General features: G+C 38.6%; 2 protein-coding genes across 4 annotated transcripts in view; both read right to left on the minus strand.

Annotated features, from left to right (window-relative positions):
• Nucleotides 1-461, minus strand: part of dtx1 (deltex 1, E3 ubiquitin ligase) — a 41,271-nt gene extending 40,810 nt beyond the window's left edge. For all 3 annotated transcript variants that reach the window (XM_053325067.1, XM_053325065.1, XM_053325064.1), the window contains exon 1: nt 283-461. The gene's annotated coding sequence lies outside the window, so the exon portion shown is untranslated. The remainder of the gene's footprint in view (nt 1-282) is intronic.
• A 3,440-nt stretch (nt 462-3,901) lies between these two features.
• slc20a1a (solute carrier family 20 member 1a) lies at nt 3,902-11,073 on the minus strand. The gene is made up of 11 exons (XM_053325901.1): nt 10,930-11,073; nt 9,014-9,667; nt 8,750-8,890; nt 8,561-8,646; nt 7,721-7,817; nt 6,175-6,294; nt 5,265-5,474; nt 4,660-5,131; nt 4,394-4,579; nt 4,234-4,318; nt 3,902-4,137 (listed from the first exon to the last, which is right to left on the minus strand). The coding sequence occupies exons 2-11, from the start codon at nt 9,360-9,362 to the stop codon at nt 3,982-3,984; spliced, it is 1,902 nt and encodes a 633-aa protein (XP_053181876.1). The 5' UTR covers nt 9,363-9,667; nt 10,930-11,073; the 3' UTR covers nt 3,902-3,981.
• Between the last annotated feature and the right edge of the window lie 1,675 nt (nt 11,074-12,748).

Raw genomic sequence — 12,748 nt, forward strand, 5'->3', positions numbered from 1 at the left:
CCTAGCAAACAGATATCTTCCATATACTGTAAAAAGCAGTTCAGATGCAATGAATGCAAAAATATCTCTGTTTCTATAAGCTGTAGTACATTTTAAGGCTCATAATGAATATTTTACGTTCACATCATGCTACAATTGATTCTGGCGATACAAACCTGTAGGCTGCAGTTGTGGTGTCAAACATCTGTCAGGTAACTAGAAGCTGCATTTCACAGGCTCCGGCCGAAAATCAGATCGCAATACAAAAAAAAAACATACAGACGCATACATTTTGAAAAACACCTGCCTTTTTCACATCGGTGATATGTACGTTTCCCCCCTCCTATCGTTACAACTGAGACGTCTCAAGCACACATCTCTGCAGCTCCGACAATCCAGCAATATTGCAGAAAACCAAGCCGTCGTTTTATTCCCGTGAATGTGCCACAGACCACAGCAGCTTGTTGGTCCGCTGTGTTGAAGTGAATGCATGCCCCAGTTGTACGGCGATCAGTGTGTGAGGTGAACAGCCATGCTCCGCTGAGGACGCGCATTTGTCTCTGTGCGCGTGCATTCACATGGTAAACACGCACACAAATTACGCACGGATGTCCAAGCGCACCTGTACGGTCAGCAGGAGAAAAATAATCCAAATCGTCAAGAGTGTCCAAACTAGAAGGATAAAACTTCCGGTATCTGGTTTCAAAATAAATCTAAACGAGAGGAAAAGACTGTACTCCGTGTAAAAATGGATTTAGATCACAACCGACACTCGTGGATGGATAGGTTTTATTTTCACAGCACTAATCCTGACATTTTACTACACATCAGCAGCACCATTTTTACACTGAAACTGTAAAATCAGGTGACAAAAACAGAGGGAAAAAAAACAGTCACGAGCTCCTTAATGGCTCATATTAAACAAGAACTCCAGCTAGGATTGATATTTTAACAACTAGATCTGACATCTTAAACCAACAAGTAATCTCATCTTTTCTGTCTTTGCACATTATACCCTGACACATTTCTCTATATTGGTTATGCGCTGTTTCAAAAGACACGTTTTTGTAGTAATCAGCATGATGTGTGGTAGGACTTAAACCACTGTGGGTCACAAACTAAACGTATCAGCTGTTTGGGGACAGCTTGTGCAGTTGGGGACTAAAAGCGTCCTCATTTGGGTCAGTGGTTAAGATTAGGGTCTAGGTCTAGGTTATGGTATGGTTAGGGTGGGGTGTGTCTGCATGAATGTAAGTCTATGTAAATACCCCAAGTCAGAACCGCACACAGCAGTAAAATATCTTTATCATGTGATCCTGATTTCTATCACAGAAGCATTTTAACAGGCGAGGTCTGATGAAGTGACTTAAGTTATTAGAAAGCTAGATGACAAATGTCTACTCCAAATTATTTTCTTTATTACATGATGCAGGTTGTTCCTCTCTCCATGTCAGCGGGATATTTGAGTTCTTATTCACATAATATGTAGATTACTTGAGGGGATAATTGAATGCTTGTAGTCACAAATTCTTAGAATGACATTTTGTATGCAGGTACTTTGGTTTATTTTCTTAGCAAAGTGCCAGACCTCAGCAGTTATTGAGTACAATAAATGTAACTTCAAATAGATTAAAGGGGTTTTAATTCATTGCAGAGGATGCTTTTTTATTTATGTATTTTTACATGATTCAACTAAGTTGCACAAGCTTTTAAAGTAAGCAGAGAGGTCAGATGTCTTCATCAAAAGTTTATGGAAGATTTCATAGATTCTTGATTGATGTAGGAATAGTGCTGCTGCAGAAATTTCAATTGTCAAAGTCTGCCACAGTTGGTTAGATTCATGATCAATTCTGCTAAATGAGACCACTACCATCTGCTGTCAAAACAATGTACCTGCAAGGGGTAGAAAAAATAAAAAGAATCCTGGAATCCTTGGAGGAGTGCAGTGTCCCTGAGGTACTAACTCTGCCATCCTGACCTTCTGATTGGAGATATATGGGGTGAGGCATTGCCCCTTAACTTCCAACCAAGAATGATTTCATGCACTGCTTGTGTTTGTAAAGCATATTTTGAGTCTGCCAGAGAATATGACTCTCTGTCTCAGTCCATGTTTACTGACCTGGGTTTTTTAAGGGGTATGTGAAGTGCTTTAATATTGGTGCAGTTGAGTAAAAAATGGAGGTGGTGTAACCGGAGGAGTAGAGCAACACAGTGAATATTCGTCCACCGTTGGCATCAATCATGCGGAGAACACCGCCATCGTGTGGCCTTTTGATGTTAGTAAAACCACCAGTGGAAACTCTTTACCCATGTTATGTATTATCACACCTATATATATTTTTTCTTTTTGTTTGTTAGCAAAATATGAATCTTTTCTCACCATTGCTATCAATGTTACAGAGCCATCTTTCTATAACTTCTGACCCTTTGTGATCACTTATTTTATGTTTTCAGTATGACATCAACAAAACTTTGCACATTGAATTTGAGCAAATAACATAAGAAAACCTGGCTGATTGCTACTGCCTTCATGTGCTTTGGGAAATTTGGTAATTAAAATTTGAGCGTACATTGGATAGTTAACAAAGAGCTCAATCCTAGTGGAAAACATTATAATGATGACATAGACAGATGAATAAATATCTCTAGGACACATAATGAGGATACAGTAAAGATGAAGTAAATGACTGGCATGTAAAATGATAATGTAATAAAGCTAAATTAAATGTATTTATGTATGTAAATGTGTCACTCAACTGTGACATTTAGTTACATTTTACTGTTGACCATAGCAGCCCTAAAGACATGAAGTAGTGCTGACATCAAGGTCCATTCATAACAATACACTAAACACAGAAACTAACATTAGATTTGATCAATAAAGAAGCATAAACAATTATTGCTCATAAACCAGCTGCACTTTCCCCAGATCATGATTAACACGGTTATACAGGTGACACCTCCACCTGAGCATGATGAAGCCACCAGGAAATCAGAAGAGCAAAAGGACAATGAGACAGAGAACAAAGAGGAAGTTGAGGAGGAAGAGAATGAGGATGTAATTTTATGGTTTACTATAAACTGACAATATGTTTTATTGTCCTTCCCTTTAAAAGCACTCATCACTTCTTGTTTAAAATGTGACTGACAAAACATTTTATATATACTGATTACACTATGAACATTTGTACATTCCTGGTCAATATTTTATACATTACATACATATTCATTTCATTCAAACTCAATAGCTCTTTTCACTTGGAATATATTTTACATATTTTTCTGCAAATATTTATTTTCATATTATTTACAATTGTGATTTATGATTGTCTATATTTTGACTGTTATGCACCAGAACACAGGAAAACTCCTCATATGTGCAAACCTACTTGGCAATAAACCTGTTTTTGATTGTGTTGATAATGTGGGATGAGAAGGTTTTATGTGTGTGTTTGCGGTTTCTCTTACAATATGCGTTGTCTCTTTCTGTCAGCTATCCTACTTGTAAAATCAATATCATATTGGAAAACAAAAACACTTAAGATGGTGTTTTTTCAATTTTATTAACCCGTCTTTCGCATGCAAACATAAATAAGATGCTGCTGAAAATATTTAATATCGAGTAAAATACATTGAAATCCCTTCAAATCAGGCAACTTCTTGTTTCATTGGCCAAATAGTAAAACAGATATTTATATAACTGTTTAAATGTCTTCTTTTTAAATCAAAATTTAATTATTTGATTTTTGAAATATTTTTGCTTTTTTGCAAATATTCATAGGGATTTACAAGATCACAGACTTCTGGATATTTGAACAGTTCCATTGTTCATGGACATTTCGTCATTGGCTTGACCTTGAAATGGCATAATAAACATCATTAACAAAAACAACATATTTATGAGCACAGTTTTTTCAGCCAGTCAAAAAATAACTGTTGGTAGTGGTCCATCGGTTGAAGTAACAGTGTGCTGACAGACTAGCTGAACACTGTGACACTCACTCACAGAACAACATATATGAAGATAGCCATGATGGCAGCACTGATCAGCCCGGAGATAGGAACTGTAACAAACCAGGCGATGAAGATGTTCCTGAACAGACGCCAGTCAACTGATTTCCTGGAACGCAGCCATCCAACAGCCACCACAGATCCTACCTGTTGACATAATATGAGTTCATCAACAGCTGAACCTACTTTGATTGTCATATTCATCTGTTGGGGTTGATGTTTCAGGTTATTGAACACCATTACCTTGCAGTGTGTTGTGCTGACAGGAAGACCAACATTGGAGGCCACAACAACTGTGATTGCTGAAGCTAGCTCGATGCTGAATCCACTAAATTGGAAGAAAACATGTTAATATGGTTTGACTGTATCAGAATTGAAGTTGTAAAATGTACATGTGGCATACCTAGAAGGTGTAATCGGGGTTAGGTCTTTGCCCATGGTCTGGATCACCCTTCGGCCCCATACCCACAGCCCAGCGCAGATCCCCACTCCACCATACAGAAGCAACCAGATGGGTGTGGGTGAATTGGACACCACAGAACCACTTTCATACAGAAGCCAAAGAGCCACCAGTGGACCAATTGCATTGCTGGTGATAGAAATAAGTTATGTAAAACTTGAATGAACAGCACAGACACATGTTCCACACAGGATAATACTGTCATCTACCTGACATCATTCCCTCCATGAGCAAAGGAGCCAAAGCATGCCGTGAGGATCTGGAGGAACTGGAAAAGCGAAGAAACAGCTGGTTGGTCAACCTCCAGCTCATCCTCCTCCACAACAGGGTCCCCGCCAGCTTCCTGCGTCACACTCGGATCGGGGACTGAACTCCCAGTGGTCACTGCTGAGCTGTAGCTGCTGTAACTGTCCACCCTTGGTCTTCTCTGCAGCACGCCATCCTGTTCCTTGTATTTAGGATCTCCTTGAATGCCATAGATGGCCATGGTGTATGAGGTGTAACTGTTGTTTCTCCGTATGGGCCGTTCCTCTGTGTCACTGTCGCCAATGCAGTCGCCAACTTTGGCCTTGTGAAGTTTGTGTAGTAGGTCTTTGTAAAGCCCAGAATCTTTGTGGATTGTGTGGGACCGTCCGCTGTGAGGATCTGTGATCATCATGGGGCCAACAGTGCCATTCAGCCCTATGACAATAATAATTTACAGTAATTCAGTTGTTGAACCTTTTCAGAGTTATTTCTGATTATAGCTTCATGATATAACGACGGAGGTAAATATTTTTACATTTAGAAACTCGGGCAATTATTATTTTCTCACCATTACTCAAATCCAAGTCTTTGGTCTCCATTTCATTGTTGTCCAAATCTGCCTCGTCTGAGCCTCCAAGTTGGAAAGCCACCTTCTGACTATCTGCTGGAGGGGTCTGAGGTTGAGGGTCATAGATTGTTGAGGGTTGCTCTTCTAGTGCAGGTCTGCTGGAGTTCGTCTCCATTAGTGGAGTTTCACAGGGAGCAGCAGCCGCTTCTCCTGAAGTACAGGGCAGTGTTAACCAAGCACACTGATCATGATCAATAAGCCACAATGTAGACAAGAACTACTACAAACTCATATGGAAATTAAGACACTTCTGGTGTTTAAATAGAGCAATGAGAAAAAAATGACAATCCAAAATGTGAGATCCGCTATATCTACAGATGGTGACAAATAAAAAAGAACAAACGGTACAGGTCTGAATCCCTGACCCGTACAGTGAAGGGATCTGGTGGCTCTGTTATGCTTTGGGGGCATTTTCTGGCATAGTTTGGGTCCACTTCAAGGGAAGGGTCACTGCAAATCAATACAAAGTCTCGTGATCATCTTTAGCCAATGATTTCTAACCTGATGGGAATGGTCTCTTACAGGATGACAATGCCCCCAACCATAGAGAACAAGGGGTCACTGCATAGTTTGAAAAGGGAATATCTTTTAGAAGAATGGTGTTCATTCCTCCATCAGAGACTTGAAGAATAAATGTCAAGGCACATTAAAGCTGTTCTGACAGCACGTGGTGGCCACACTTTATGCTGGTTTTTCCTTTAATTTGTCACCTGTATGTATATATTTCGTTTACTTTAAAAACATGTTCAAACGAAAGAACTGTACTTGTTTGAGCAACAAGTTTGAAGTTTAATCTTATTCATTATGCATTTGTGAATGGAAGTCTCAAAACATAAGGAGTTTTACTCACGTCTGATTTTCTTCTTGAGGCGTGGACAGACAACAAACCAAACGACCAAAGCCGTGACACAGGCAAACCCCAGCGAAATGCACAGTGTACCCCACCATGGCATTCTGTCAAAACCGAGCACTGTGCACACAAGACAGGGACACGAGAAAAAAACTCTGTCTCAGATAAGGAGAAACAGAAGCTAATCTGCTTCTTTTACTTATTCACAACTGATGATGTCTGGTCCTTTGACACTAGTGAGGAAAAACTGTTAGTATCTATATATTCCTATACACTTCAGCCTTTTTTTTTAAAGAATATAGTAACATCTATCAGGTAAATGGCACATTTATTATTGTATCATTTAAATGTTCCAAACCCCGCCCCCAAAAAACCAACCCATAATCATTTTTCCAAGGTAACCATGCCCCTTCCAGTTTCATGAATTATGGTCATGTGATTTGTCGTAAAATGTGTTCGTCTCTGAATGGCCTGCGTTGAAGTTTACAGACAACTATCAGTAAGAGTACGCAGTCCACCAATCAGATAGTGAGGAGGAGACCAGGCTTGCAGCCCAGTGATAAAATGCTCGCAGTACATGCTGTTACACACACGCTTGGAGTCACATGACCCTTCTCACAGAACACAGAACAGCTAAACTGTTGTTGCTCTAACTAAATAAAGTCATCTTTTTATGGCTTTAGATAGGTTAGTATGACAATATTGAATATTTCCTTACTTACAAAACTTACCTGTTTTCTTTTGTAGACAATGGGTAAATAAAGGGCCACATAGCAAAAGCAGTGGCTGTATGGGAATACCCTTCAACATGCATGAGGTTGCAAATATCATTTACTACATACACAACTGGAGTGTGTATGCAGGAAATGTCACTTTGAACAATTAAGGTTTTCTGTAACACTGCGTTAGAGAATATGTGCATGTGTGCAAAAAACAATGTGAGATGGGAGTGTGCATCAGTGTGAGAAGTGCACTCTTCTGTATTTTTGCATAGCAGGAGTTATGGTGTGCTATATTCCTTGACCCACACACACCGGCCTGCAGCCTTCAGTGAAGGGCCCAGGCCAGTTGACTTCTCGATAAGTTCAATCCTGCAAATGAAACAAAAGGAGTGGAAATTGTCTGTTTAATAATTGTATCTTTCCCAGACTGTTTTTTTTGTTACATTCTTGGTGTGTTTTCTTGCTTCTTCTTCTGTTATCCACTTTTTTATTAGTATTTTGCTCTTTCATTATTGGTATTGGATTAAAGGCAGCAAATAATTGGACAGAATTGCCATGGTAGTAAAAAAATTAATTCAGGTTGATGAAATATTGTCCAAAATATCAGAATCAAGAATCATCTGATTTGTTGAAACACCTCCCAAATTTATTTCACCTGGTTTTGTCCTAAGAAGAATGTCATCAACTCTCCTCTGTGCCTCCAGTGACACATTTATTCAGACATCATCTTGCTCCAGGGATTTCAACAGCTGCTGTGTTAGTGCAGTGCAGTAAGCGAGAGTTAAAAGAAGCATTGGTGTAGAGTGTGTGAACATGGTACTCACTTGGTGCTCCTGTAAACATGATGGAGAAGAGGTTGATGCCCATGGTGATGCCGTAGAAGATGGGAAGAGCTCTGAGGCCGTTTGGTACAGGATCAGTCTGTGGAAATCAGTGAGTAATTGTACTTGAGAATTTCCATACAGTAGTGAGCTGTATGTAAGTGGAAAATACTATATTTTGACATGTGGAGTTAAAAGTTACTTTACAGAATAATATTTTCCATAGAATATAACAATATATTATAAAATGCAAAGCATTATTAAAGATGAAACCAGTGGTCCCCAACTTCTAGAAATACTTTTCTAGGTAGGGCCCCAGTTTCAGATGTTTATTAGTTGTTTTTTCAGTTATTCCAAATTTTGCCGTTCTACTTCTCTGAAAGTTTAATTTGAACAAATGTTCAAGGCCCAAAGAGGTCAAGCTATTCAATATTTCACCAATTACCAAAGATGGGAGCATATTCCAAATAATAAATACGACGCCCAAATTTGGAACCACTGATCCAATCTACCTAACAGTGTAAAAATGAACTATAATTAACAGTAAAATGCTGCTGAGGCATTATGGTATACAACAGCATAAATATTTGCATTAAAGATCAAATAATGTAATATATAGTATATCTGTCACCGGAGACATTTTCTCTGCAGAATGAGGTACTTTAAGTACATTTTGCCAGTAGTGCTACTGTACTTGTGCTGAAATATCATTTTGAATTCACTTAAGTATTTTATATGTGGTATCAGTGCTTTATTTATATAAAGGATCTGAATAGTTCTCATATCACTAACGGGTTTAAATTACCCTTATTACCCATGTACACTGTGAAATGAACAACGTACCTTGTTAAGAATATATTTGCGAACAAAATAGAAGAGAATTCCTGACATGATGCCAGACAGCACAGGTGACAGGAACCAGGATGCCACTTTGGATAACAAAAGAAATTTGAGAACAAAGTTTTTTTTAGCTAGACTTGTATTTCAGATTTGACAAACACTTATGTGGAGGGAAAAACAAAGTATATTCACCGATGCGGAGTAGCTCCATCCATTTGACCCCTTGGTGACCTCTGGCTACCATGGAGAAACCAATTGTGGCTCCAACAATACAGTGAGTTCCAGAAATGGGGAGCTTCAGGAATGATGCAGCCAGTTGCCACACAGCAGAGCCTATTGTATAAAAGAGTAAAAAGGTCTTCATATCCTGAAAAACTGCTAGTAAAATATATTCCTTGGTTTATTTTAAGGGAAACATTCAGGCAAGTTGAGAAGGCAACTTCAGTGAGTGCTTACCAAACATTGAACTTATTGATCCTGCCATCAGAATGTGCTCCGAGCCATTGTACATCTGGACATCAATGATGCCCTTTCGGATGGTCTCGCTGACTTTGGCTCCCAGCAGCACTGAGCCCACTGTCTCAAAGATGGTGGCCAAGATGCAGGCCTGCCGCAAAGTGACCACCCCGGAACCCACTGCTGTACCGAAGGAGTTGGCCACATCATTGGCCCCCACGGAGAAAGCCAAGATGAAGGCAATGATGAAGCCTACCACCAACAGCCACAAGTATTCTGACATGACAGACTGAGAAACCACAGCAATAGTAGTGGCAGCAGCAAAGGTTGCTAGTGTTGTTGAATCCATCGCTGGGTAACTTGCAATATAAGTGTCAATCAATGTTAAAATAAGCCAATTTATTGGGATTTGCCCGTATTTTATGAGGTAATATGTGTTAATAAATAAACTTGTCCCTCTGAGGAAAGGATTTATGGATAAAAAAAATGTATTCTTTGTCACTCTTTAGTTGTGCTCTAAATTTCCTATGAGAAGATATCAAAATTGATTGCTATCTAGGTATGCATTGTTTGTCTGCAGGCTTTGTCATAAAATGAGAGTGTATAGAAATGGGAATGACATCCATTTTGACAGCGAGCCTCTGATGATTTACACTGCAAAAAAAACAGAAGATACAGTTAGTTGTTAATAACTGCTAACAATGCATAGACAAAGGTTAAGCTGAGTTACATATTAACAAGCCCAAACCCAACTGACAAGACCAACAGCATGCATCATGATGTTGTCCAGGCATGATTTAGTAAGCTCTAACAGAGGGAAGTGGTTATGATAAATTGTTGAGGCAAAATGTTATAACGGGTGTGAGGGACGTAAAAGTTTCACATGAACTTGCTCTCGAGTTATCTGTCTTTTGCAGGCTGTGGTTACGGAGAGCTCAGTTAATCATAAGATGACTTGGAGTCAGTGTCTGAACGCAGTAATACAGCTTAGAGTGTAGTGTGCTTGAATTTAAGCTTTTTACTTAATATTCTCGACAACAGCAAAGTACTCTAAATACCTTCATAAATTACGGCGTGAAGGCCTGCTTAATGGTTTTACAAGTATCACTATCTACTACTAAAATATACAATCACACTTTAAGGGTCATATTTTTAAAGTTATACAGTAACTGAGCCTTCCTTCCCATCTTTTCAGATTGTGTTGCAGTGTAGGGGGCTTAAATGGAAAACAGTGACTTTTTAGTAACTTAAGGGCACGTTTAGTGTGTTTAATCCCCTGGTGTGTTTAAACTGGAATATTATAGAATATAGAAATATTTAATACATATATAACATACTTCAAAGTGGTTGTAAGCAGGGAAGTCTTTCAAAGTGTTCATAAAGCATCCATAACTGGATGCTGATATATGAATAGATATTGAATAACATGGTTGTGATTATATAAAATGTTAGACCTGTTGAACATACTATACATTAATAAACACTTTGGCATGTTCTTGTATGTGCCTTTACAGTAGCTACAGGACAGTGTGCTGTTTGTTTATATACTGCATATTTAAAGTGAAGTGCTACCTGACCTGTCTATATGCGTCAGTGTAGCCCTTTCACTCAGTTCAACAGGTACCCACTGAGAGTTGCATAATCATAGTAGACCCTTAAATGCCAGTGGCATAGTGGAATCACAAATAAATCCACTTAAAACTTCAAAACAGCATTCTAGAGCTGTGAATAATTGGCCTATTCAGGACTGTCAGCAGTCAGTATTTATGTACAAACTCACCATCAGAATAGAAAACAGTGGTATGTTAATCTCCTTAGCTGTTCTTGCATAATTCAAAAGGAGCAACAATACAACAAAAATAAATACATACGTAAATAAGAGAAAATGAGAAAAGAGGAAAATAGTTTATACTCACATGTGAGACCAAAGTGAGAGTTTCCCACTGAGTGTTAGGCTCCACTGCAGTTTGTGTGTCCTGCTATCAGGAGAAAAGCAGCCCTGACAAACTGTGTGTAAAGTGAATGGATGTTTTCAGTGGCTGCCAGGGGGAGGGGGGTCCTGCAGCCTGCAATGTTTGGAGGCTTCTGCTGGAGTACGCTTTATTTATTGAGCTGGCTGAGTACACGCCTTTCCAGTCTGGTCATGGGACTGCTGCTGCTTAAAGCTAATGTTTAGCCTGTTTGTTGACAGGGAAACATAATTACAGTTGTCTTTGATTACACTGCGTTACCGTAGATATGAGCCTGAAATCCGCAAATTAAATGTTTTTATTCACAATGGAAAAACACAAAATATCTACTGTTTTGAAAGTTAAATATCCTTATATAATAATAATTATTTTTCTAAACACCTTTTCTACTTACAATGTGTTTTAATGTTTATGATAGCATGTATTAAGTGTAACTTTTTACAATATTTCTACATCCTATTTATAGTGTGGCTTATTTTGTGTTAGTATAAATGATGCACTGTGCAACAATAACTTTTTTTTTTAATCTAGGAAACAATTCAGCCTTTCCTCTGGTGCCACCCTCTGGTCAAATTGAACATTTCCTATAAGTTACAAGAAAAGGTGTCTATCCATTTTTCATCCATTTAACCATTGTGTGTTCCTCTCTTTCTCCATCTATCACTGGATTTATTGATGCAAAATGTATTCTGCCACAATATCATAATCCTGAACTGAAGTTTATGCTATGAAGAGTCACCTGCAGTGTGGGTAGCTCATTAAGCAAGTGTAGCTAAGCAGAACATGAAGCAGGAGTCACAAACTGTGTTACTGATCAACCTGATGTTCGCCATGAACTGCCTCCTTACTGAGAAATTCCACTAGACTGTTAGGCCGGCTTGAACATCAGCATAATTCACTCTTTTCTGAAATGGTACAGTGCCTCCAAATCTGCTGATCAGTTCCTGTTCATTACTCATTTATTTGGCGCCTGTGGGATGATGTCGTTTGGATCTATTGCGTCTAAGAAGTCAACCTGTGCTCACAAATAGATGCTGCCACTATGGAACATTTTGACCTCACATGTGACTGCTTTAAATGGACATGAGTCACAACTCCACTCAAAAGACATGAGAAGAAACAGTGAGAACATTTGAACTTAGTACAATTCATATGCCTCTGATATTGGTAAGAAGCAATGTCTGTGCCAAATCAAACAAGTATCTTGATGAACAGGTGGATGGATCAATATCCTAGATTTACATTTTGTGAACTAATGGTGACACATATTAAAACTAAATGCCAGACTGTGCTGATTCAATTGTAAGGTGCCAGATACAGAAAACGGTATATAACTTTAATCCTTTAATCTGTATATCTCACATACATGCACAAACTGTTACCATAAAGTTATGTTCTTGTGTAAAAACACACTAACAAAAACTTGCTGCACTTGGTTTATTATACCAAAAGAATATTTCAAATATACACTGTTGCGAAACCAATGGGATTCTTTTCTATTAAAATATCTTGTGAGTTTTCATCACTTTAAAAAACACTTGCAATGTTTGTAAGATATTCCTATCGAGGCTACATGAAATACAACAGCACAACACAAGTTCCACACTTCCAAACAACTAGGAATAAGCAACAAAGCTTTTTATAAAGGACCTTAAACACCATATTGACTCATTACTGCAGGTTAATTGAAGCTGCCACTTTAGGGTTGTGAACACCCAGTGATCTGAACCTGAACAATCATCATTTAAACAAACATCTAAGATAA

This window comes from Scomber japonicus, chromosome 9 (genome assembly GCF_027409825.1).
Source record: "Scomber japonicus isolate fScoJap1 chromosome 9, fScoJap1.pri, whole genome shotgun sequence".
Taxonomy (NCBI): Eukaryota; Metazoa; Chordata; class Actinopteri; order Scombriformes; family Scombridae; genus Scomber; species Scomber japonicus.

Coding starts and splice junctions, on each gene's coding strand:
- slc20a1a (XM_053325901.1), bottom strand. CDS start 9,362: ATGGATTCAACAACACTAGCAACCTTTGCTGCTGCCACTACTATTGCT. Junction 8,891..9,013: donor ATCAATAAGTTCAATGTTTG/GTAAGCACTCAC, acceptor TTTATACAATAG/GCTCTGCTGTGTGGCAACTG. Junction 5,475..6,174: donor CCTCAAGAAGAAAATCAGAC/GTGAGTAAAACT, acceptor CCTGTACTTCAG/GAGAAGCGGCTGCTGCTCCC.